At 45.0% G+C, this 25,032-nt stretch overlaps 2 protein-coding genes across 5 annotated transcripts; one reads left to right on the forward strand and one right to left on the reverse strand.

Moving 5' to 3' along the window:
* Positions 1–675: 675 nt before the first annotated feature.
* LOC132454114 (transcription activator BRG1-like) lies at positions 676–13,817 on the forward strand. The gene is made up of 16 exons (XM_060047290.1): positions 676–1,001; positions 4,523–4,613; positions 4,795–4,903; positions 5,816–5,955; positions 6,376–6,780; positions 7,008–7,079; positions 7,785–8,050; positions 8,305–8,355; positions 8,512–8,550; positions 8,903–9,097; positions 9,310–9,453; positions 10,003–10,090; positions 10,388–10,503; positions 10,871–11,044; positions 11,597–11,686; positions 11,924–13,817. The coding sequence occupies exons 3-16, from the start codon at positions 4,797–4,799 to the stop codon at positions 12,038–12,040; spliced, it is 2,004 nt and encodes a 667-aa protein (XP_059903273.1). The 5' UTR covers positions 676–1,001; positions 4,523–4,613; positions 4,795–4,796; the 3' UTR covers positions 12,041–13,817.
* Positions 13,818–16,836: 3,019 nt separating this feature from the next.
* On the reverse strand, positions 16,837–21,676 carry LOC132454115 (uncharacterized). 4 transcript variants are annotated; one of them, XM_060047294.1, is made up of 10 exons: positions 21,569–21,676; positions 21,236–21,313; positions 20,654–21,034; positions 20,124–20,333; positions 19,302–19,649; positions 18,473–19,183; positions 18,202–18,295; positions 18,062–18,119; positions 17,408–17,640; positions 16,837–17,293 (listed from the first exon to the last, which is right to left on the reverse strand). In XM_060047294.1, the coding sequence occupies exons 2-6, from the start codon at positions 21,288–21,290 to the stop codon at positions 18,900–18,902; spliced, it is 1,278 nt and encodes a 425-aa protein (XP_059903277.1). In that variant the 5' UTR covers positions 21,291–21,313; positions 21,569–21,676; the 3' UTR covers positions 16,837–17,293; positions 17,408–17,640; positions 18,062–18,119; positions 18,202–18,295; positions 18,473–18,899. The 4 variants fall into 4 exon arrangements, with proteins under 4 accessions (XP_059903277.1, XP_059903278.1, XP_059903275.1 ...); XM_060047295.1 differs by lacking the exon at positions 21,569–21,676 and having other exon boundaries at positions 20,124–20,183; positions 20,277–20,333; positions 21,236–21,562; XM_060047292.1 differs by lacking the exon at positions 21,569–21,676 and having other exon boundaries at positions 21,236–21,562.
* Between the last annotated feature and the right edge of the window lie 3,356 nt (positions 21,677–25,032).

Raw genomic sequence — 25,032 nt, forward strand, 5'->3', positions numbered from 1 at the left:
ATGTTGTATGTACTGATATGGATCCCCCTGGGTCTAAAATAAAGAATTATGTATACATATATTAAGTATTATAGTATAGTACCCATATAGAACAGAACACACAAAGTACAGTATATTATATTAGATTAAAGTACCCATATAGTATATTATAGTACAGTACACATTTAGTATAGGACTCATATATATATATATATATATATATATATATATATATATATATATATATATATATATATATATATATATATATATATATATATATAATATACATATAATATACATGTAGTATAGTATATAAACTATTATAGCTACATACAGTACAGTGTGTGTGTGTGTGTGTGTGTGTGTGTGTGTGTGTGTGTGTGTGTGTGTGTGTGTGTGTGTGTGTGTGTGTGTGTGTGTGTGTGTGTGTGAGTGTGTTTGAACAACATGTTTATTATTATTATTAAGGTAAGTATTTAGCATTAAATTGCAAGAAAAAAACGAGTATTTTATTCAATGATATTGGGGCCTTTTCATAGACGTTGATAATCATGCAATCCTTACGATCCGTACAATTCAATCATTGTCTGTAAAATGGTGCTATCTTGTGGCATACTGGTGAACAGCAAGTTAATTGTGATATCAACCAACGACCGCTGGGGGGCGCCATGGAGCTTTACTTAGGTATACTTGGAGGAGTGAGCGCCTAGCCCTCCAGCTAACTGTCAGAAGACAGCGTAGCTGCCCCGGCGACTCCTCAGAGTCAGACCCTAAAACACTGCCTTCTAGTACTACACCTAGTAACCACACATGAATAACTCACTCGGTCACAAATCAATCAGCACCGTTACGGTCGTCGATTCAACTGAAATGGCGTTTTATTTCAGCCCGTAGAAGGTGTGTTTGTGCTCGCTGCGATTAGCAGATGGTCGTCCTCCCAACGAGCTCGAGAGGAGACAGTATTTGACAGTTACCCGCTCAGGAGGCGTTGGTGTGGCGCACGTCGACAAAACATCACGGTAAGTTTCCAACCGCTTCTAGGGTATTCTTTAGTCCCGGTTTTGATGGTGACATCTAACCCATCCCTACTGCCAGGTCTCCGGTAGTAGCTATATATATATGTATATTATATATACATATATATATATATATTTATATATATATATAACTGGTCGCCTTCAATTTTAGTAGTTGCCTATAATACCGTTCCGTACAGAGCAATTTAAAGTATCTGATAGCCCCATTGGTGAGCCCAAAACCCGGCGTATTTCATTATCACGCACCGCCCTAGGTGTCTGGTGGTGTTGATAAGCAACCTGCGTGGTCTCACTCTCCACAGATACGTTTGATCCTTTACAATTCTCCAATCCGTAACAGTCTGGCTTTCCGCGGCCGTAGGCAATAGCAACATATTGGGTCACGTATCAAAGAGAGAGAGAAAGAGAGCATCTGGAGTTGGTGCTTACTCTGTACCAGCATTCTTTCCTGTGAGTAGTGTAGCCTACTTATTTATGTGGCCGGGCAGTGTTGTCCAGTAATACACACTGGTGACTCATGTAATCTCTATGTGCATAGGCATGTGTTTCACCGCACACCCTAAACCGGCCCACTGTGTGTTCGGGCCTAAACCTGACTAATAACGTTTCACCACTCTGGTTGTTAGCTTTGTGCTGATCTCTAATACGACTTTTTCTTTGGTACCCTTTAAAGTTCAGTGATGCCACCCATGAAACTACTAGTGCTGAGACAGACAGACAGACAGACAGACAGACAGACAGACAGACAGACAGACAGACAGACATAAAGGGGGACAGACATAAAGGGGGACATAGAGGAAGAAGAACGAAGATAAATGTATTTGAGGTGGATTTCTGTAAAAACGGTAGAATCCTCAGCTGAACCCTCTTTACCAACCCTCTTTACTGCATTGTTAACACTCTGTATTAACAAATTCTTGTTTACTCTCTGGTCACATCTGGCCAAGAGAGGTGACCATTTTATTGTGGTTATTTTTACTGGGTTCATTAGGTAGTTGTGAATATGTTTAACTTCTTATGAATTCCCAGTAAAGCAAAAAACAAGTAATGCATGCAGGTTATTATGTTGCAAATTCCATCTTTGACTTTTTGGCTAGATGTTGAGGCGATCAAAGGCTTGAGCAACAGGCAATGGCAACAACTGCACCAGAAAGGCTAGAGAGGCAGTCGATGTGTGGTGCTTAATCACACAATGTCTTTCTTTAGGCCTCACCAAGCACTGCCTTGTAAAAAGTCTTTGTCACAAGCAATCAAAATATTTTCACTGCTTGACGAGCGTTGCTATGTATAGCTTTGAATATGGTTGAAGGGATGGTGTTCTGAAAGAAGGATGAACTAACACAGCAAATCCTGTGTGAGACCGCAGTAGGCGAGATCTTACATCTTACTTTAAAAAAAAAACCTGAAACCCATCCAAATGATTCTTAAAACACATCCAACCCTAGACATTAACCCTAATCGAAAAAACGATTAGCTCAGCCCAAAAATGTGAGTGTGTGCATCATGCTATCTGACAATCACATACTGACTAACCCTTCTTTAAAACAGATGACGGTTTGTGTGTGTATGTGCATTCATGCGTGCATGTGTGTGTTGTTTTGTGTACGATGTCAGGGTGCCTATCCAACTGGCTTCCTGTCCCTCCACAGCTTGCTGCTTCTGCACTTGCGGTATCCTGTGCATGTCTTTCTGATCCGTTCTTTTTGTTTCAGGGTAGCACTGTAGCATAGTGTTCCTTAAAATATGGGTCGTGATTCCGGTTGCAGGTGGGTCGCGGCCTGACAACACACAAAACACTCAGTACACTCTGAGCACAACTGAATCTGTGGTCCTTTCTTTAAATGAAAGCTCACCGATGAAGTGTCCAAAGTTAACTTCTTCAACCAGCCAATGGTGGATCGATTTGAAGGATATAGGATAATCCAGATATTGGTTTTAGCTGTTCTCAATAAGGCCAGGACTCTGAGCTTGACTGCTCCTGTTGGTGTATTCCACAGCTTCCTGTTAAAACAAGGTTGTTTGTTTTGGGTTGTCACGCCAACGCCATGGTAGTAGGAAATAAGGTTTAACAAATTCTCAATGCGTTTTTGCATAGCCTATATGTTGTTCTTTTGTACAAAACATCGTATTCAAATTATAAAAATATTAACACAAAGAGGTGGTTTTTGGGCCTAGGCTAGAAACTAATGCTGTTCATACATTTTGTTTTGTGTCAAAACAATGTGGTTCCTAAGAATCCCTCGTTGTTTTGTTTCCATGTTATATTCTGTGCAATAACAGTACTTATTCAGAAAAGTGTTAAGTGTGCGGTGGAAACGGGAGGGAGATTAGGTGGATTACCAATGGTGGAGATTAGGGTTAGGAAGGCATCTGTCAGAGATCCCATGTTCTGATAGCGCTTAGCTTTGACTGTTGCTATGGTGCATCATGCCCATTGCCCTCAGGCTAATGTTCCTTGCTAGCTGCTGTTGGTACTGTAAAAGCTAGGGCTGTTCCAGCTGCTTCTTGTCACCAGCGCTCTCTCGCTCTCACTTTCCCTCTTTCTCTTTCTGATTTTTCCATTGACTTCAATTCAAAAGAGCCTTACTGGCGTAGAAAATAAACATTGACATTGAAAGAGCAGTTAAAGGCACCCAGTGCAACTTTCGAGGCTTAAAAATAAACATTCAATTTCTAGTCTTTTTTACACGTAGTAAGTTTCAATAACTCCATACCATTACATACCGACATTCAAGCAGCAAAGATGAGACGTCGTTGTGTGGTGAGAACTGATAGAAAATCGATAACAACAACAATGCCGCCATTTTCTTTATTTTTTGTAACCTACAATAAATAAAGCAGGCTTCCAGTCAATGGAAAAATGGCTTCTCCCCACCGGCGATTGTTGTTGTTTACGATTTTCTATCAGTTCTCACCACACAACGACGTCTCATCTTTGCTCCTTGAATGTCGATGTGTAATGGTATGGAGTTATTGAAACTTACTACGTGTAAAAAAGACTAGAAATTGAATGTTTATTTTTCATTGAATGTTTACATAAAGTTGCACTGGGTGCCTTTTAAGAATTTAACAAAGGTAAAATAACAGCACCACAAAGGGTAAAAAACAAAGCCAACCTCCCCCCCATATTACCTATATCACAACGGTATAAAGTATAATACTTTATACCGTTTTGAGATAAGATAGCATATTTTAATACTGTATTAAAATATGCAATCTTATCTCATAATTATATAAAATTGCAATTCTATAGTAACAATACGATATCAAAAAAATAATTTTGGGAAAAGTAGCTGCTGAATGATACTGTTATACGCTGTCATTAACAGTCTGTCAGTGGTGCTGTGAGGTCCACTAGAGGGTGTTTAGTAGTTGGATGGTCTGTGATATCACCTGCTGGTTCTCCACAGAGATGAAACACAGCAATTTGGGTGGGAGGTGTCGTTTTATTTGCGCAGTCCTTTTTTATCCTGCAGCAGTGTTGATTATCACTGTCCTTCCAGGCATTTCAGATCAGCACTGAAGCTGCGCCAGGCAGCCTGGAACGCCCTCTGTAAATTCCTCCGGTCCAGAGGGGAGCAGCTGCCCTGCCAGGTAGGAATGTTATGTTGGAGGACACTCTCAGTAGCACAGGTTTTAAAGGTGACCAGGACTCCTTAGTGGTGTGAGGAAGTAGAGACGCCTGCGGTCCTCTGCTTCAGTCATTACCAGCACAGTGCAATGGTGCGGTCACGGTGAAGGAGTGATCAACCTGCTTCCTGTGTCTCTCTACCAGTCATGTCTCGTAGGAGTGCCCGCCTGGTGTCAGGTGGTTACTATCAATCAGATGAAGACTCGGACTCCAGCAGCGTCACAACCATCTCCTACCGCGAGAGCCCCCTCAGGTAGGGGTGTGTGTGTGTGTGTGTGTGTGTGTGTGTGTGTGTGTGTGTGTGTGTGTGTGTGTGTGTGTGTGTGTGTGTGTGTGTGTGTGTGTGTGTGTGTGTGTGTGTGTGTGTGTGTGTGTGTGTGTGTGTGTGTGTGTGTGTGCGCGCGCATGTGTGTGCTTGTATTTTAGTGTCATATTGAATATCGTAATCTATTCAAAACCTGTCTGTCTGTCTCTGTCTCTGTCTCTGTCTCTCTCTCTCTCTCTCTCTCTCTCTCTGTCTCTCTCTTCGTCTCTCTCCCTCTCTCTCTCTCTCTCTCTTCGTCTCTCTCTCTGTCTCTCTCTTCGTCTCTCTCCCTCTCTCTCTCTCTCTCTTCGTCTCTCTCTCTGTCTCTCTCTTCGTCTCTCTCTCTCTCTCTCTCTGTCTCTCTCTTCGTCTCTCTCCCTCTCTCTCTCTCTCTGTCTTCGTCTCTCTCTCTGTCTCTCTCTTCGTCTCTCTCCCTCTCTCTCTCTCTCTCTCTCTCTCTCTCTGTCTCTCTCTTCGTCTCTCCCTCTCTCTCTCTCTCTCTCTCTCTCTCTCTCTCTCTTCGTCTCTCTCTCTCTCTCTCTGTCTCTCTCTTCGTCTCTCTCCCTCTCTCTCTCTCTCTCTCTCTCTGTCTCTCTCTTCGTCTCTCTCTCTCTCTCTCTCTCTCTGTCTTCGTCTCTCTCTCTGTCTCTCTCTTCGTCTCTCTCCCTCTCTCTCTCTCTCTCTCTCTCTCTCTTCGTCTCTCTCCCTCTCTCTTTCTCTGTCTCTCTCTTCGTCTCTCTCCCTCTCTCTCTCTCTCTCTCTCTCTGTCTCTCTCTTCGTCTCTCTCCCTCTCTCTCTCTCTCTCTCTCTCTTCGTCTCTCTCTCTGTCTCTCTCTTCGTCTCTCTCCCTCTCTTTCTCAGGGTGTTCAAGAAGAAGTCGGGGGGTACTCGCAAGGCGTCCACTCGTACATCAAGCAGGGCCAATAGCAACGTCAGCTCGGTCAGCACAGCTGAGCCGTCGGCCACAGAACGGACCAATCAGGGACCAGAACAGTACCAAGGTAAAAGCATGCAGTGCCCGTGTGGGTAAACCTCGATGGTATGCTCAATTTGAGCTAGCACGTTGCAGTTACTGCAGTAGTAATCAGGATCTGACCTCGAGCTAGGTAAAGCTAGGCAGACAGACAGAGAGAAAGACAGACAGATGGATGTTAGATAGATTGGTAGATAATTAAATTGAGAGATAGGTAGATAGATGCAAATTGTCCGGATTATATCGAGTCCATTTCTGTATTGTGATGCATAATATAAACATATTATATATTGTGTGTGTTTTTATGTACTCAAAACACAGTAGACCGGTAGCTGCAGCAGATTAAGACACAGTATTTGAAGTACCTTTACAACCTACCACGCCTTCTTCTACTACTTCTACTATCCTACTACCACCAGCCATCTTCCATCCTGTCTGTCTCCTTCAGGTCCGACCCCGGAGCCCGCCCAGGGCGGGTCCAGCATCCAGATGGTACTGTACAACCCCACGCCCGCACCTACCGCGCGGCCCGCCCTGACCCCCGCACGGGGCCGGAGCCGGACCCCCACCCCCACCCCCTGCCCTGACGCTCCCCCGGAGCGCAGCCTACCGTCGGGGTCGCTGGGGCCCTTCGGAGCCGGGGGCCTGCAGGGCTCGTACAGCCGGCTGCTGAACCAGGCCAGCGTGGACAGCTCTGGGTACTCGTCTGCCGAGGGACCCCACAGGAGACCCACCACCACCACCAGCCCCACCCACCTGGCCCCTCGTACCCCCAGCGGGGAACCAGCATCTCCACCCGGAGGTATTGGTACCAGCAAAGCTCATAACAGCAGTAGCAGCTACAGCTATTACAGTGAGTGTGTACATGTGTTGATATCTGTAGAGGCTACACGTTTTGAGCGTGTGTGTTGCATTTCTGTGTCGGGCTTCGATACGTATGGGTTTTGTGAGTGTGCACCATGTCTGTAAATACGGTGAACTGAACTATGAACCGGTCAGCAACAACATCAGTGCATGTGATATGATTCAGCCCGGGCTTAGCCTAAGCTCTGCATTCTTCTCTCTCTCTCCCCCCCACAGCTGACAGACTGCTCCGACCCGGCATGAGGACGCTGATCGGTGGCGTTCTGCTCCTGGCCCTCCTGTTCCTCTGTGAGTCGCCGTCCTCTAGTGATCAATATGATGAGCCGGGTCGAGACCCAGGTCCATTCATCTCCTGCTGCTCCTGCCTGCAGTTGACATGCACCTAGAACCAACACACTCACTCACACACTCACACACTCGACTTAAAAACACTCACACACTTGAGACACACACACACACCGACAATGTTACCTTTAAGGTGTTCGAAAGTCTGTTTATTTATTTGAGGAAGGTTCAAAATGTCTCCACTTGCTCAACACACAGAACGAAGCACACCCCTTCTGATCGAACTGGAGCATTGTTGATTAGAAAGCATTTTGGAAATGCTTTCTAGCGTCTGCGCGAAGCATTTGTTCTGAGGAGCATAGATTGGAGTGCAAATTGAGTGCATATTCAGTTGTGTCATAACTGTCAGCGGCTCTCATCAGCTAGCTTGTGCTAATTAGCTAATCCAGACGAGTGGCCCTGATACTCAAGCTCAAAGTTGGGTAACTCTCCTGGTCTGAGTCTGAACTCTGCATTTACATCACCCTATGTGGTGTGAGACGGGGGGAGATAGTGAGCTGTACTCACTACCTGCTGTCTACCACACCTCTGTCTATTGGTTTAGCTTTCAGCCACAGAGTGGGAGGGCTTCAGGCACCTCAGACCCCATGCAGCATCAGTGTTGTTCTCAGCCCCAGAACTCATGTCTTCTCTGTCCTCACCTCCTAGGCGTGTACTGCCTGGCTCCTCTGCTGGTCTCTCTCACCCTCCACCCCACCACTACCAAGGCCACTGGGCCCGGGCTGACCACCATCACAACACCACCTGTTTCCCTCACCACGCCTCCTCCCCCGGCTCTTTCTCCTTCCTCTCCTCCTCATCACCAAGCTACTCCACCTCCTGCTTCCCCTCTTCATCACCAAGCCACGGCTCCTCCTCCTCTTAATCACCCTGCTCCCCAGCCCTGCTCTGTTCCGCCAGCACCCGCTGCCCTGGTAGGAGCCACATGTTTGAACTGGTGCTGAATACTTCCTGACTGTTGGTTTTTGACTGACTGTGTTGGTTACTGACGGACTAGGTTGGTTATTGTCGGACTGGGTTGGTTACTGACGGACTGGGTTGGTTACTGACTGACTCAGAGTCAGTCATTGTATCAAGCTCAATAGGAGGTTGATACAAGGAGGAGTATTTATATGAGGATAAGTAGGAGTGTAGCAAGTTGCTGATGGTCTGTCTATGGTGGCTCCAGGATCCTCTGCTGGTATCTGCTGCTGTGGACCACAAGATGCAGAATGTTCTGGTAAGAAACCAAACAATGTCGAGATGAGAGCTAGTTGGCTTGTATTTAAATGATCAGATCCATTTTGTGACAACCCTGTGATATAACCGTGTGTGTGTGTGTGTGTGTGTGTGTGTGTGTGTGTGTGTGTGTGTGTGTGTGTGTGTGTGGTCGCAGGAGGAACTACTGCAGAAACAGGAGAACCTTCACTCTCTGGTGAGATCAACCTCATTTTAACTTCCTTCTCTCTCACTCTTGACTTTCTCCCTTCATCTTAAATTGTCAATTTAACTCTGTCATGTACGGTCATTTCTGTGGGAACATGTGGAGTCGTTCAATAAAAGGTGGATATGATGACAAAGGCTTTTGTCAGAGCGCCCATCCAGCCGAGAGACTTGAAATGTACTTCATAATCGGCCCCGGGATCCATTCCCACCTGACACATGTGTGCTAAGGATCCTCGTTCATCTCTATGCTCGAGACTCTCGGACCCAAATGGGCTGCACCCGCCTTGACATAGAGCAGACAGAGCCAGCCCTCACCCTGTGGTTCTCTGTGTGACCACCAGGGGGAGGCCAGGCTCCGGTCAGAGCTGCAGGTGCTGAGGGCCAGGCTGGAGGAGCTGGGCACCGTGGGCCAGCAGAGCCTGGAGGCGGAGGTGGACCGGCTGAGCCGGCTGCTGGCCCGCCACCAGGCCGACGCCGACGGCGCCCGCACTGCGATGACGCTCAGGGTCCGGGCCCTGGAGACCACCAACACACAGGTGAAGGAGGCCCTCCCTGCGCTAACAACGGGACCCATGGATGAGTGACGTGTTGGGACAGGGCTGTGGTAACCCCTGTGTTGTTGTGGTAACCCCTGTGTTGCTGTGGTAACCCCTGTGTTGTTGTGGTAACCCCTGTGTTGTTGTGGTAACCCCTGTGTTGTTGTGGTAACCCCTGTGTTGTTGTGGCAACCCCTGTGTTGTTGTGTCAGCTGAGCGAGGAGCTGTCCTCCATCCAGAAGAGGCCCGCCCCGGCCCCCTGCCCCGTGCCAGAGCCCCCGGCCCCCCATGACCAGAGCCTGCTCAGCCCGCAGCTACAGCACGCCCTGGAGGAGTGGCTCGCTGACAGGATCCAGGCAAGAGAGGCGGGCCGGCTGGCAGAGAGACAGACAGAGAGACAGGCAGACAGTCAGAGACAGAGAGACAGACAGAGAGGCTGGCATAGAGACAGACAGAGAGACAGACAGGCGGAGAGAGAGCTGATGATGGATATTCTACGTAATCGATGTAATCCGATTTTATAAAATGAACAATCAAACATTAGTATCTGTTGTTTGCATCAACACCACCACCAGCCAGGAGACAGGGTCCTAGTCTTCAGCTGGTCACACCTTCAGTCCTCATGACTTTGTTTACTTTACTCCATCAGGGATTCTTAGGAACACAAGAGAGGGTACATTAACTGCAGTGGGGCATCAGTGACCTACCGCTGTGTTTGAATGAATGGGTGTGTTTGTTTGGGACTATCGTATTCTGCCACAGCAAAGCAAACGTTAGATATCACTCTTTTAATAACTGAGAAAATGATATGGGATTTGTTAATTAGTGTTTGTACGACGTGTGCCTGTGTCTCTATTTGTGTGGGTGCGTGTTTGTTCATGTGTGTGCATGCGGTTCATATTCAGGAGCACGAGCTCAGTGCTAGCGGCAGCTGTGCTGCCTGCGACCGGCCGATGGCCGACAAGATGGCCGACTTTGCTCTGGAGTCCCAAGGTTTGTCTCCTGTGCCTCAGAATAAGCAGGTGAAACCTGTCGAGGATGTCCGTGTGTCTGAATTCCCCTACTGGTACAACAACACAGCTATGCTCAGAACACTTTGGTCGTTGTTATTGTTTTTTATTTGTGTAGTCCAACACCCACACACACACAATTGCACATACACACAGACATATACACACACACACACACACACACACACACACACACACACTCACTCACGCATAAACAACCACATCCCTTCTCCCACATATACCCCCATCCACCCACTCAATGTATGTCCCTGGCCCCCAGGTGCCAGTGTGGTGAGCACCCGGTGTTCAGAGACCTACAGCATCGGCACGGCGTGCGTCACCCTCTTCGGCTTCCCCCTGTGGTACCCATCAGAGAGCCCCCGCACTGTTATACAGGTGGGCCCTCTCTCGCTCTCAGTCTGTCCCTATCTGACTCTACCCTCTTCTTCCTGTCTGTCTCTATCCGATCTCTTCTCTCTCTCTCTCTCTCTCTCTCTCTCTCTCTCTCTCTCTCTCTCTCTCTCTCTCTCTCTCTCTCTCTCTCTCTCTCTCTCTCTCTCTCTCTCTCTCTCTCTCTCTCTCTCTCTCTCTCTCTCTCTCTCTCTCTCTCTCTCTCTCTCTCTCTCCAACCCGTGACTGTGTTCTCCTCGTTGTCCCCACATCCACACACACCTACATATGCACACTACCACACACACATGCCCATCTCACCACGTACACACACACACTTGCGTCTTCACACACCTCCACCCACGCCCTGCAGGGCTACGCCGTGCTGCTCCCCGGGAGGTGCTGGGCCTTCCGTGGCGTGCAGGGCACCCTGGTCCTGGCTCTCTCCCACCCCGTCGCCATCTCCCACGTCACCCTGGACCACCTGCCCCGCTACAGCGCGCCCACGGGACGCATCGACTCTGCTCCCCGCGACTTCCAGGTCTACGTAAGGCTTCTTCACCGGGTTCTTCCCCTGCGACGCTCTGCGCTTTACTGCCGCGGACAAGGTGCCGTAGGTCAGACTCCAGAGCTGTAAAGAGAGAGAGGGCAGAGCAGAGAAGAGTGGAGGAATGAAACGAAACCCCCGCGAAAGTTTCCCATCGCTCTCGGCTCCCGGTGTTTCTCTGCCGTTGAGAAGAGTTGCCTTTCACGCACCTGTGATTGACAGGCAAGATGGATTCTCCGAGCCAATCAGTTGCCCTCAAAAGAGCCTTGAGCGATCTAGAATCAAGATGTTATTCCCAAAGAGCATTTCCTTTACTAAAAGGCAACGAATTACAACCAAATTACACAAAATCTGTAACTCCTACTCCCTACCTACAGCACCTATACCCCCCCAGTGTACTGCTATTTACTACTATGTACAGCTTGTTGCCACTGGTGCTTCGGCAGGGAATGCCTTGCAGTGAGTTCAGGAACAGGTCGTTGAGGAGCAGGTAGGGGTGAGGAAGCGTTGTGTGTATGTTTGTGTTCAGCTGCTCTGTGCCTCTCTCCCCAGGGCATGCAGGACACCCTGGATGAGGCCACTCTGCTGGGGAACTTCACCTACGACCAGGAGGGCGAGTCCGCGCAGACCTTCACCATACCCGTGAGTCCCCCCCAGAGAGGTTACGAAGGGTTGTGAAGGGTGAAGGGGGGGTAGGGATCCGCCGCTGTGATGCACTCATCGTCAGGGGTTCTGGGCCCCTTCATCACCATGGAGACGTACCGTAGAAACTGTAGCAGAGAGCAATGTTCTGAGGAGTTTGCATACACGCAGACATCCCGGCGCCTTTCTTCCCCACCTCATCCTCTCCTCTCTCCTCCTCTTTTGCCCCCCCTGCAGGAGTCTAGCAGCATGGCCTACCGCCACGTGGAGCTGAGGGTGCTCAGTAACTGGGGTCACATGACCTACACGTGTATCTACCGCTTCCGGGTTCACGGCAAGATGGCCGACGCATAACCAGAGGTCCGGTGTACTGCCGGCGGCTACACAGCCCGTTTGTCATGTCACAGTGGATCTTTTTAAAAGAGCCTCAATTCAATACAAATAATAACCATAAAAATATTGAATACTGGTTTGATACTAGTGTTTGGGCGTTTTTCCGAAAGTTCTTTCAAGAGGCTATTGCTAAGAGGCGGATAATGATCAAATATTTATATATTTTGAGGTACCGAGCTGGCTGGCGGTGCAGATTCGATTAACGTCTTTTCTAATCATGTCAGCTGACCATACACTGTGCTGGGTGGGCAGTGAGTTTACAACATGCTGTATGATTACCTATTGTTTCAGTGATACGAGGCGACTTTTACAATAGACATGTGAGCGCCTCTCCTACTTTGCAGTATTCCTTCAGAAGAACCATACTATTTACCTGCTCTGAGCTGACTCGTGGAATGAGTTCTTCATTACAGAGAATACTGCTACTTTTGCATGTTGTGGAAAATCACGGTGTGCAACATGCAAGTTTCGGCAGTAGAGACCCGAAATATTGGACTTTGGACGTTGTTCCCAAAGCAAATCCTGGAAAAAGTAATTGCTGCAGCAGTCCACGATTTTTTCTCAGCACACTTATAAAGCAAATAATGTTATATTTGAAAATATCTTTACGTGAAGTTCCGCTTTAACTCACAGTTGAAGAAAATCAATTTGTTGTCAGCCACATTCTCAAAGAAAGTGCCCAGAATTAAATTACGCTAAGCTCACGTACACAAAGAAGTGTAGACAGTAGGTAAAATATGATTTGTTCTCATGTTTATTGAACAAAACGATTCGGTAATAATCATAAACGCTTGTGGCTCGAAGACGACTCAGGCTGGTGGCTACCTTGTTTCTCTAGCTGGATGGTGAAAAGCTCACTTATAGAACCAAGATGGCCTGGAACCAAGATACCCACTGGGTAAATACGGCCCATTAGGGGATGTCAGGTCATTTAAATCTGATTTACCTCATCTACTTTTCCTCTTCATGTAATGCATGTGTTGATATTCGTTCTATCTTATAAGATAATGGAGTTCAAATCGGCACCTTTAAAGAAGCAAGCAAGTCATATTATTTAATTTCATATTTCACAAATATCCGATGCAGTTTCAACTGCCCAATTCCAAGGTTTATCGTCTGTATATACCGTATACATTTATTTAATAATTATATATTTTTTGAAAATAGGCCTACATAGATGGTATGATGACCTTTATATATGTAAACGATTGGTGTAATAATTATTTCAATGGCTGGGATAACATTCCTTATGAAACTAAATCAACTTAAATTATTATCTAAATACCAATTTAGATTAAAACATTCAGGGTTTTCTAAAAATGTTAAGCTACAATTTTTATTATTAACTAAGTTGTTAGGTTGTATTTAGCTCTGCATTCTTGCTGGAATACTTGAATTAGTGTTCCCTAACCTCTTATACAAAATATTCTGTCATGGTGAATATGGCATGTAATGGTACTCTTTCTTGGGAAGAGTAAGAACACCAGTCGATTTAAAGTTCTATGTTTTTCAGATTTAAAAGAACTGCTATTCAGGGTCACACCTGTTATTCCACATTCAGCAAATTTTGTAATATGCATTTTTGGGATAAAAAATATTCAATTGAGAATTTTTTCCGAGCTAAAAGTTTTAACAGTTTTAAATATCAATGATTCTCTGATGGTTAATCAAAGATTTGTGAATGTTGCCAAAAATTCTTACAAATGTGATGAATAAATATCACTTTTTGAATACCTCAGCTGGTGTCTCTTGTTATAATCTATACTGAGTCTAGAAATATTTCCCAGGTCCATATACACTCGGACATAGAATGACCTGTACCATTATCTGGTGACCATAGGGGAGGAACATAGAATGACCTGTACCATTATCTGGTGACCATAGGGGAGGTACATAGAATGAGCTGTACCATTATCTGGTGACCATAGGGGAGGTACATAGAATGACCTGTACCATTATCTGGTGACCATAGGGGAGGTACATAGAATGAGCTGTACCATTATCTGGTGACCATAGGGGAGGAACATAGAATGACCTGTACCATTATCTGGTGACCATAGGGGAGGAACATAGAATGAGCTGTACCATTATCTGGTGACCATAGGGGAGAAGAAACATCTCTGCTGCCAGTCTAGATGCTTTCCTGGAGAAGCAAGTTTTTCTGATATGATAAAGACAACCGAGAAATAAGGAAGCCACAGCATCAACCACAATGGAGAGAGAGAGAGAAAGATAACACCTGATTGTTTACCTCAGCCAGAGGAGGAAGGATTGAAGTATGGTGGCCGGCCACTGATCAAACAGTTCCTACAGCAGCTGGTGGTGTCAGTTTATATTTCAAAGGTCCAATTACCAGTCACATCGATGGACATAAAGGTGGAATTATGACTTCCAATTTCATTAAGAGCATAACAGTAATAGTTTCCTCCAAGCTTAGACGTGATATCAGTGATGGGGTAGTACTGTCCTGATTCCTCCACTATTCCTTGAACAGTTGGCTATGAGGATTGCATCACTGCCTAACCTCACGACCTGGAGATGTAATGTCAAAGGTCGAATGTTGTTGCCTGTTGTAGTGAATTAAAATGTAATTAGTTTATACTAAATAAATATGGATGATGTATCACCATAGTATTCTGAAAGTCAAATCAACTATTGTCAATTAAAAATTAGTTATGCTGCCAAAGAGGCACCACACATTTGATTTGGTTTGGCTGTGTTTAAATTGGCGGTTTTCTGCTCATTAATCAAGCTTAGTGGTGTGTTGTGTTAGATTTTTTACTGTATTAGTTCACTTACTACACATTGCTTTCACCTCATTTCTTTTCACACACGCGCCATTCCCTTCTTTCCAATTATAAACTGTACAAAAGCTTTACTGGATTTGAATTTTTAATTTATACTGGTTCAGGATTGTGTATTTTGCATTGAGTTGCGTCCTATGTTGGAGGTTATATTGTTTGTTTGACCAATTGTCTGGTTACTGGACCGTATCCAGCAATATATATAGCACCATAGATCTGGTAAGAAAAACGACGCTGAAGTTGGCATCCGATTCGCAGCATCCGATTCGGCTGGAAAACCACTTAGAATCTTCAAATCGGTCCTGATTGAAAACCACTACACTTATACTCTTCAAATCTGGACTACATTATCACAGGGAGGCTATACATTATGTAAAACATAGTTTCAGATTTTTGAAACCTTTACCCTATTTGTGAAAATGCAATGCAGTCTGGACCCCTAAATGAGCCTGTATTGCATTTTCACAAATAGGGTAAAGGTTTCACAAATCTGAAAATATGTTTTACATAATGTATAGCCTCACTGTGATAATTTAGTCCATATTTGAAGAGTCTAGGTGTAGTGGTTTTTAATCAGGATCAGTTCTAATGCGGTCTGGACCCCTAAAAAGCATTAAAATGTGCCTTTATTGCATTTTCACAAATAGGGTAAAGGTTTCACAAATCTGAAACTATGTTTTACATAATGTATAGCCTCACTGTGATCATTTAGTCCAGATTTGAAGAGTCTAGGTGTAGTGGTTTTCAATCAGGACCCATTCTAATGCAGTCTGGACCCCTAAAAAGCATTAAAATGAGCCTGTATTGCATTTTCACAAATAGAAAAAAAGGTTTCACAAATCTGTAACTATGTTTTATATAATGTATAGCCTCACTGTGATCATTTAGTCCAGATTCGAAGAGTCTAGGTGTAGTGGTTTTCAATCAGGACCGATTTAAAGTGGACCAGCTGCCGAATCGGATGCCAACTTCAGCGTCGTGTAGAATCCAATGATGTCAGCTGAGCTTGCCAGCTTCAATAGCAACTGTTAGCCAGCTTCAATGACGACTATTAGCCATTCGGCTTCATCGATGTCAACCAGCCAGCTCCAATGACGTCAGTCAGCTTAATTGATGTGCGGTTGACTCCGCCAGACAATCCAAAGGGTCAACGAATACAAAGCCCCAGGGGGAACATGCTCGAAATATGTGGTGGTGAAAGTAAAGCCTTTGGTTCAAACAAGTGTTTTTTGTTCCACTAGGTGGGATCTGAAGTGTTGGATGTGAATTGTTGTTAGCGCTGTTGTGCTGTTGTACGGCTGCTCAAAGTGTGATGAAGAGGTCACACGACACACGGCGACACCTGCTGGTCTGTTTCTGTTATCATCGTTTTTCGCCTATTTCTATTTCCCACTGTCCATAGCATAAGGATAAACGGCGTTTACTCTGAATTTCTTATTCCTCGATTGATAAATGGTTCATGATTAGAACTCCCCTCTTAAATCAGCTCGTAAAGAGGGAAATAAGGTTATTTTAAGAACCAAGAAAATGCCATTATCATAACATTTTTAAGTTGATCCATGTTTTGGAGAAGTTCGCTTTTGAGGTTGTTTGCCTGTTAGATTAAAAAAAGAGGGATATCACTTTCAGATAAATGTGATATCTAAAACCAAACTTTTGGCATACAACAGCACACTATCACGGCTTCCAAGAGCAACCTATATTTATATAGCCTACCTCATAATTACACATTGGCTTGTAGCGCTGACTGCTATTAAGATGAATGATAAATACATGTAACAGATAGTGATACACATTGCTCTGAATTTAGTTCACCACTTAAAAGGATAGTTACCTCAGCCATGTCCTACAACATGTCAGTGACCATGGGGACTATTACAAAGATACAGATTGTGAATGATTTATTTACCGGCTGTCAAAAATCCCAAAAACGGTGGACAACAATTTGGTCCATGATTTTTATTTTATTTTATTGATGTAGGAAAGAATCGCAATTCAAAGTAGAAGCAAAGGCAAGTGCATCAGGTTCATAAAGCTTCATAAAACATACAACAGAGCAAAATAATGCAAATATTGAAACATCTAGTAGTTTGAGCCTCTGGTTTACATTGGGTTTAAATAAAGTTGTTGTGATTATGTCCCGTTGCTTTAGCTCCTTCTGCAGCCACAGAGGGCAGAAGAAACGGCCAGTGCAGTGCTATGCTCGCTTACTCAAGCTTTCAAATATTTCAGATGGGAAGGTTAGGCCTTCTGTTAATGAAAGTGATCCCATTTCTTCACCAGGGTGTTTTCCAAACTGAAAGACTGAGACACCTTGATTGAACACACTCACAAGGCCCAACCATTATTTAAATCCTGCTGCCTCTACTGGTTCAAACCTGACGGGGCTGTGACAGGCAGGACTGTCAATCTGTGAAAGTAGAAGGAGAAGAAGCTTCAGCCACCATGTCAATAAGAAATGTATTTTCCTTGATAATGTTTTTTCATCTAAAGTCTTTTTTCTCTAGAAACATCGAGAGCTTACTCAAGGACAGCATCAGGTCCTTTAAAGTTGACGCCTGAGTAAACAACCTGCTGCGTCTGATCCGACCGGACGAGTGAGCCGGCCAAACAGCGAGGCGCTTCCTGCATCTCCGAGTGATGTGGATGTTGGATGTCGCCATAGTGAAGTTCCTCCTGCCGTTCAATGGGTTGTCTCTGTGCTGCAGGTGCCGGGCGATTGGTTAGAGCTGAGGCGTTCTCATACACAGGAAGTGCCTGATAAGGAGAGCGGACAGAAAAAAGTATATTTAGAAAAACACTTTTTAAAGTTCCTCTAAGTCATTTATTTCTGGTTTAGAGACCCTTTGAGGTAGCATCCCTCCTGTTGCCAGGCAACCCACTGATCTGCAGTTGCCAGAAGGACCAGTGGCCTACTTTGAGCTCACCCGGTCACAAAGGGAGATCCCCTCTGTTGACCTCCACCCAGAGCTGGCTACCTTTGCTCCAGCACTCAACCACTAAATAATGGTTTTACCATACAGCTCCAACATCACTTCTTGTTTGAGCGTTTTATTTTTGCATATTCATGGGTCTTTCTTAAACACAAAAGCTTCTTGTGGTTTAAGACATTGCCTCAGGGTATTTCCACTGTGTATTGGTACGCCCGGGGTTAACAATATGGCTTCCTGTGTCTCACCTCTGTGGTATCTGGCCTTCCTGCTGGTCCAGATGCTTTTCCGGATGCCATCTTTCTTCTAATGACGAGAACAGACATATAAAGAAGCAACAGAGGAAAAAAATGCCAAAGAAGAAAGGGAGAGAGAATATATATCTCACCTCATCCAGAGGACGACAAGGAGGGTAATGATGGTCAGTAAGACAGCAGTGGTTCCTAAAGCGACAGCTGTGAGTAACGATGGTGTGGCTATCTCTAGATGACAGACGGCAACATCGGGCCATTATTAGACTCGCGTTGTGAGGATTGACCCATTGATACTCTGCTTCCAAGGTGTGGGTTTTTCACAGGCCAAATGACCTGTCCCATTAATGAACAAAAAGGTGGAATTATGACGTCCGATTGCATTGTGAGCTTCACAGTAATAGGTACCTCCCAGCTCAGATGTGATGCCAGCGGTGGTGAGGATCTGTCCTGGTTCCTCCACTGAACTGGAGTTAGCTTCTGGTTTGGCCTCACTGCTGCAGCTCAGAGTCACTGAGCTGCCTTCCTCTTTTTCACCGGAGGGACTCACTGTCACTGAGGTGGTCTTTGGAGCGCCTGTTGACAATTACATTTCAACCATTATAAAACAGGTGTGATAATAACAAGTGTTAGTTAAAATGCATACACAAGTGTATAATGGAGATGGCAATATGTTAAGCTAGTATCATTGAAGCCTTATTGAATACCGTTAATATTTAAAAAGCACCCCAAGGCACATGTCAAACATCAGTTACAGCACCACCTCTGATTCAACAGGGTTATTGCACCCAAGAGTAAATCCAGTAACTAGTCAATTGAGCCAACAAGAAACAGTTTAATCACGACATAGTATACACATGATGCATGAAACGGTGAGTGTTTCTTCGGGAGACTGGTGTGGGTAGCCTCTGACTGAGCAGGAGTAACTCCCAGCATGCTGAAGGCCGACCGGGTCCAGAACCAGCTTGTTCATTGTGCTCTCTGGCTCGGCCACAGGACCCTTGTTGTGGTACCAGATGTAGGAGGTTTGACCAGGCAGCAGACACCTGGTGCTACAGCTCAACGTCACTCTCTGTCCCTCTGTCACCGGGGCAACAGCAGCCCCCTCCACTCTCAGGCCTGAACAAGGAAGAGAGTGAAGCGGTGACATCAATAATAACACCACCGAGAGAGTAGAGTAATAACTGTCTATTATTATCATTATAAATGGGTAACTATACATAGCTGTCACTAGTACCTGTGACAGTCAGAGTTGTACCATGTAAAGCACTTTTCCATTCATGGCTTTTACTTTTATATTTGAAACGGTACTCTGCAGAATCTGTGTCTCTGAGGTCAGTGATTTTCAGAGTGGAGCCTCCTCTCTCTTTCACAGGGTACTGAACACGTCCTTTATATTCAGAGTCCTTCTGGAGGTCCGTGGGCTCGTTGTTATTGCTCCATGCATACCAGTATTTCTCCTTCAGTTTTAATCCTCTGTATGTGCTGTATGTGCAGGAGATGTCCACTGATGTGCCTTGCAGGACACACATGGTTCTGGTGGAGTAGGTCACTTTGTTGCAAAGATTTTTGATTCCTTTGGCACCTGACAAAGAAATAACCATAACAGCTGTGGTTCAGGCAGCAGTATTATGGTGGATGGGTAGTCTTAAGGAATAACAATTTTGATATAGTTCAACGTGAAACTACAATTGTAGAAACTAAAAACCTACTATAGTAGAAGCTATAGTTTAGTCAAATATTAATTGATTGTTAGTTTACTACTATGTTTGCTTGATCTACAGTAGATTGCTAATTGCTAATCTTTATTCAGTAAATGTTGTAAAACTGTAAAACCTGCTATGTTGCAGGGTTTTCCATTAATCACACTATGCATGTGTCAAAGGAGATGTTAGCCTAAAGATCTCCCCAGTCATTACAGAGATGGTTTCTTCTGGTTCCCAGAGCCTGAAGGCTTTGAACACGCAGGTCAGTTTATCTTTTTATAATGCACATCGTTTTAACTACCTAAGCTCAATTACAACTTGTATCATGTCAGTGTACTGTGGAGTTTACTTACACACTAAAGGGGAGTGGAAACGCTCTGATCCTTCAACAGCACAGGAAACGCTGTCTCCTTCTTTAATGTAAAACATTTTGGTAATTTCTCTTTCTGCATGCTGTCCATTCTTATACCAGACGTAATTAGGGTGATCAGAAAGAACACACATACTCTGACACTCCAGGTATTTCCACAATCTGATCCAATGTGGTACCTTCACCTTGAGGTCTGAGAACAAATTAGTTATTCAACATGATTCAGATCACACGCACGCACGCACGCACGCACGCACGCACGCACGCACGCACGCACGCACGCACGCACGCACGCACGCACGCACGCACGCACGCACGCACGCACGCACGCACGCACGCACGCACGCACGCACGCACGCACGCACGCACGCACGCACGCACGCACGCACGCACACACACACACACACACACACACACACACACACACACACACACACACACACACACACACACACACACACACACACACACACACACACACATTGAGTTGACTCATAAGTAATCTGAGTTCACCTGTAACAGTTAACTTCACTCCGGGGTCTCCAGTATATTCCCCGCCTGGTTGGTTGGTGATGAACCTGACCTTGTACTCAGCAGAGTCACTCTGTCTCAGGTCTCTGATTCTCAGGGTACAATTTCCACTGCAGCTTGACAAAGAACAGCTGTGCTCTTCACAGCTGCGTTCAACACGACCTGCATAGTCTGTATCGCTGACCAGACCCCCTGGCTGACTGTGGTCTTCTTTAGTAAACCACAGTGTTTCTACCGGGGTAGAGCGGTTCTGCAGTTTATCAGGGTATTCATAGGAGCAGCTGACCTCAACCGTTGATCCTCTTAAAGCACAGACCGTACTAGATGTGTAAGTAACTGTCCAGTCATGATAACCGTGTAGCGCTGTAAAAAACAAACAGCATCTCACTGAGAATGAAGAGGTTCAACTGATGAAGTGCAAGATCACAACATGCATTGAGAGTTGGAAACTATAGAAAGTTGCGGACCACTGAGCTCTGAGAAGAATGTTTAATAATTTGAGTGTCATCCTACACATGGGAACAATTCAACTAAATCTATCACACACAATGTAAATGTACCAACCTGATACCAACAAAAGGAAAGCTAGAAATCCTCTTGCTGCTGATCTCAGATACATAGTTTGTCCTCTCCTCTCTCTCTCTCTACAGAGATATTTAAACACACGTATAAATGAATAGTATAAATACATCCCAACAATGTAAATGGTATTTAGAAAACAGAGAAAGCTTAAATTATCTTATCATGGTCGTCATACCAATAATAATATATTATACAATTATATTCATATGAATCATATGAATAAAATCATATGATAGTAATAATAACAATCAACATATATTTATGTTAAATTAATGTTAACCAATACAAAACTAAAATAAAGGATAGCCAAAATACCGTGGAACAAGAAGCTGGTCTGCCATATAGTCCCAGATAATGACACAGAGAGCGGTGTGATATCAAAGAGTGACTCATTCCGAGTCAAATGAGAGAGAAAGCAGAAGTCCAATTATTCAGACTATATTTAGAGACGATGCCTCTGCAATAAAGTGGCCATTTTCTGGTAACCAAATTTGGCATTTTTGCATAGGGACATGGATTACTGCATGGGCACACCGGGCACATGCCCAGGGGCCCAAGGGCTCAGGGGGGCCCTTTGGCCCCCCTGAGCCGCCCCACAAGTTACTAACAGTGGGGTCCAGGGCCCCACAAGTTACTAACAGTGGGGCCCAAGGCCCCACAAGTTACTAAGAGTGGGGCCCAGGGCCCCACTCTTAGTAACTGAAGTAGACTGAGCCGCCCCACAAGTTACTAACAGTGGGCCCCAGGGCCCCAGCGTTAGTAACTTTTAATGTTGCATTGTCAAAGCAATCAGTAGAGAAATACAAAAATTCAAGCGAAAACAGCAATAGTAGGCCTATTACTACTGAGTAAATAAATTACTAAAAAGATCAATAGGGGGCACTATTTCAGTTTGTTAATTTGAGACCATTCACGAACAAGTCACTGTCTCTCTTCTGTCCAGGATAAAAAATGAACTGAGGACGAAAATGTCACAAAAACGCCTCAAGGCACTTTCTCTCATGGAAATTGAGAGCGACCTTACCAATGCACTGGAGTTTGATGATATCGTGGAGGATTTTGTACGGAACAGAGCCCGGAAAAAATGCATTTCATAGGTGAAATGCATTACTGTCAATTAATGTAAGGAACTGTTCGTATTGAGTTGCTTTAATCGTTTTTATTTGTGGTTGAAAGCGGTGCATTCGAAATTCGTTCAAATCGCCAGAAATTGCATCGATTATGTAATTTTTTTTATCCTGTTTTGGTTAAATAAAGATGCATTTATTTATAATAGTTGGATCATTGCAGGTTGCAGCAGGTATAGGCCAATGACTTATTATCGCCAATAAGTGTGTGTGTGTGTGTGTGTGTGTGTGTGTGTGTGTGTGTGTGTGTGTGTGTGTGTGTGTGTGTGTGTGTGTGTGTGTGTGTGTGTGTATTCTGGGTGCGTGGGTTTATGTTGGAAGGGGGGGGGGGGGGGGGGCTGCGGAGTCCACGTGCCCAGGGGCCCGATATGTCATAATCCGTCTCCATTGGTATAGGCGCGTAGACGCGTTAAGGCCTGAAGGCCTCCACACACCGGCGCCGCAGCGCCATGTCCGTACGTAAAACACTAGCGACTCCTTCCGTAAATTTACGGACAACACGGATACGAAAAACATACGTACGAAAAACATACGTATGTGGAAACGAGGCGTCAACTGGCCCAGTCTGATTGGACTCCGGCCGGGGCAGGGTGATGCAGCACACCTGATGTACATTGAGTAATCAGTGTGCACAGGTTAAACCAGCCGGCACACACACTCATGAACATAGCCTATATAGTGCAAGGCAGTAGGTCAGAGCAAATAATGGCACTTTTTGCAGGTCGTCGGTGATGGCCAGGGCCTGTCCAAGGCGTCAGTATGCAGGTGGGTCCAGGCAGTGACTTTTAGCCTCCTTCGACTGGTACCGCAGCATGTCCATTACCCGACCACCAGAGACGAGGTGAGTGCGACCCAACAGAACTTTTTTCGGTCGTTTCAGATTCCACAAGTGGCCAGAGCTGTGGATGGAACTTTAGTTCCAATAATTTCTCCCTCATGTGGATGCCTATGTCTTCATATGCAGGAAGGGATATGCAGCTGTGAACTGCCAGGTGGTGTGCAACCATCAGGGCATCAGCCTTGATGTGGTGGCGAGATGGCCTGGAAGCCCACACAACTCCTGCGTCCTCCATCGGTCGGCTGGCTGCAGCCTCGAGGGGAGAGTGGCGGCTCCTCGGAGACAGTGGTTATCCTCTGCGGCCTACACAACAGTGGCTAACCCCGGAAACGTACCTGACGAAGACTTCAACCGCCACCGTCTGCCCAGGTGCATTGTAGAGCGCACGATCGGAAGGTGGAAGATGTGCTTCAGATGCCTCCACAGGTCCGGCGGGGGGCTCCAGTTTTAACCAGCCAAGTTGTGCACTGTTATTTGTGTGACAGCAATGCTGTCCTAGTATTGCAGTGTTAGGTGAGCCGGAGGAAAGAACCGTTTCAGGACAACCTCCCTCAAAACTACGTGGCTGGTTTTGATTCGCATGGAAGTAGGATTGAGACTTTTCTTAATTGTCAATTGGCATGTCGCTAACCATCCCTGTCTACACCAATCCGCCCCTTATCAAAGCCTTTTGCCTGCTCCTTGTTTATTTTTTCTTGGTATTATTTTAGGCTATTGGGTGTGTTTTTATGAGTAGCCTATCACCCACCTTCTCTCACACATTTTGAGGGCCCTGCCTGCTCAAACATTTTCTGGACTAGCCTGCTTTATTTTGGCCCTGAACAACAATTGTATCTAAGAATAGGCTGATTTTAACATCGTCTTTATCCTTCACCAAACTAAGAACATAAAGGCACACAATGGGCCCAGATGTGATACACCATTACTAATATGTTTAAATAAAACACGGCTAAGGTAACGATGCTCTTAGTGCTCTACGAGTGCCCCTGGAGCCCTCGGTACATTTCGGCTGTCCATGTATTTTTTTTTATTTTAAATAGCTGCAATAAATGTCGTTGTGGTTGACTTCTAACAGGTCTCTCTTCTTGCTGTTTAATTCTAACCGTATGGAGGCCTATAGGCCTACGTGTAATGTTTTAGCGGTAACCACTGTTTTTGGGGTATTGCGCCAGTGGGAATGTCCTGCTTCCCACTCCCATTCAGTAGTATTGGATGTGTTTTTAATAAAACGCATCCACTTTACGTCTGACTCTTGTCAGACCAGCTAGGCTACATGTTCAATGGTAACTTTAAGTTTGTTTATTTAAAACGAATTGCTCAAATCAAAAAAATAATCGCATCAAACCCAGTAATTAAGAATGATTTTGTGTGATTAGAATTCAATCTTGTTAATGAGTTTTCTATTGTGGTTTTCTCTTCTAAAATATTAACATTGTTGATGGCATTTTTGAGGATTTTATAAAATATGTAATATCTAGGACCACAGATTCCAAGACAATGCAAAAACCCTTTATTATATATATTTCTTCAGCTCTTGGAATGTTAAGGTAGGCCTACATCTTGCCTTTTAGATTTGTTGTATTTTATCTCCATGACATAGTGAGAGAGAAGTCAAACTATGAAGATCGGTAGTGGATTTTTAGCTCTATCAGTAAACGGTTTAGATTTACATTGAACATTTAGTTGAACCGTTTAATTGAGTAACAAAACGACTGGAATTTGAAGTGGGTGAAACCGCAGCATTTTGTTAACGGATGTGACATTAAGGCAGGGGTGAGCAAACCTTTTGGCTCGAGGGCCATTTCTTTTTAATT

The sequence above is a fragment of the Gadus macrocephalus genome, chromosome 3, assembly GCF_031168955.1.
Source record: "Gadus macrocephalus chromosome 3, ASM3116895v1".
Classification (NCBI taxonomy): domain Eukaryota; kingdom Metazoa; phylum Chordata; class Actinopteri; order Gadiformes; family Gadidae; genus Gadus; species Gadus macrocephalus.

Bases quoted from the DNA above. Each gene is read 5' to 3' on its own strand.
- LOC132454114 (XM_060047290.1), top strand. From the start codon at position 4,797: ATGTCTCGTAGGAGTGCCCGCCTGGTGTCAGGTGGTTACTATCAATCA. The intron at 9,454-10,002 runs GCAAGAGAGGCG...GTTCATATTCAG, and splicing joins GGCTCGCTGACAGGATCCAG to GAGCACGAGCTCAGTGCTAG. The intron at 10,091-10,387 runs GTTTGTCTCCTG...CCTGGCCCCCAG, and splicing joins CTTTGCTCTGGAGTCCCAAG to GTGCCAGTGTGGTGAGCACC.
- LOC132454115 (XM_060047292.1), bottom strand. From the start codon at position 21,362: ATGTATTTATACTATTCATTTATACGTGTGTTTAAATATCTCTGTAGA. The intron at 20,334-20,653 runs GTGAACTCAGAT...ATTTGTTCTCAG, and splicing joins AGTGAAGTTAACTGTTACAG to ACCTCAAGGTGAAGGTACCA. The intron at 19,650-20,123 runs GTAAGTAAACTC...TTTCTTTGTCAG, and splicing joins TTTCCACTCCCCTTTAGTGT to GTGCCAAAGGAATCAAAAAT.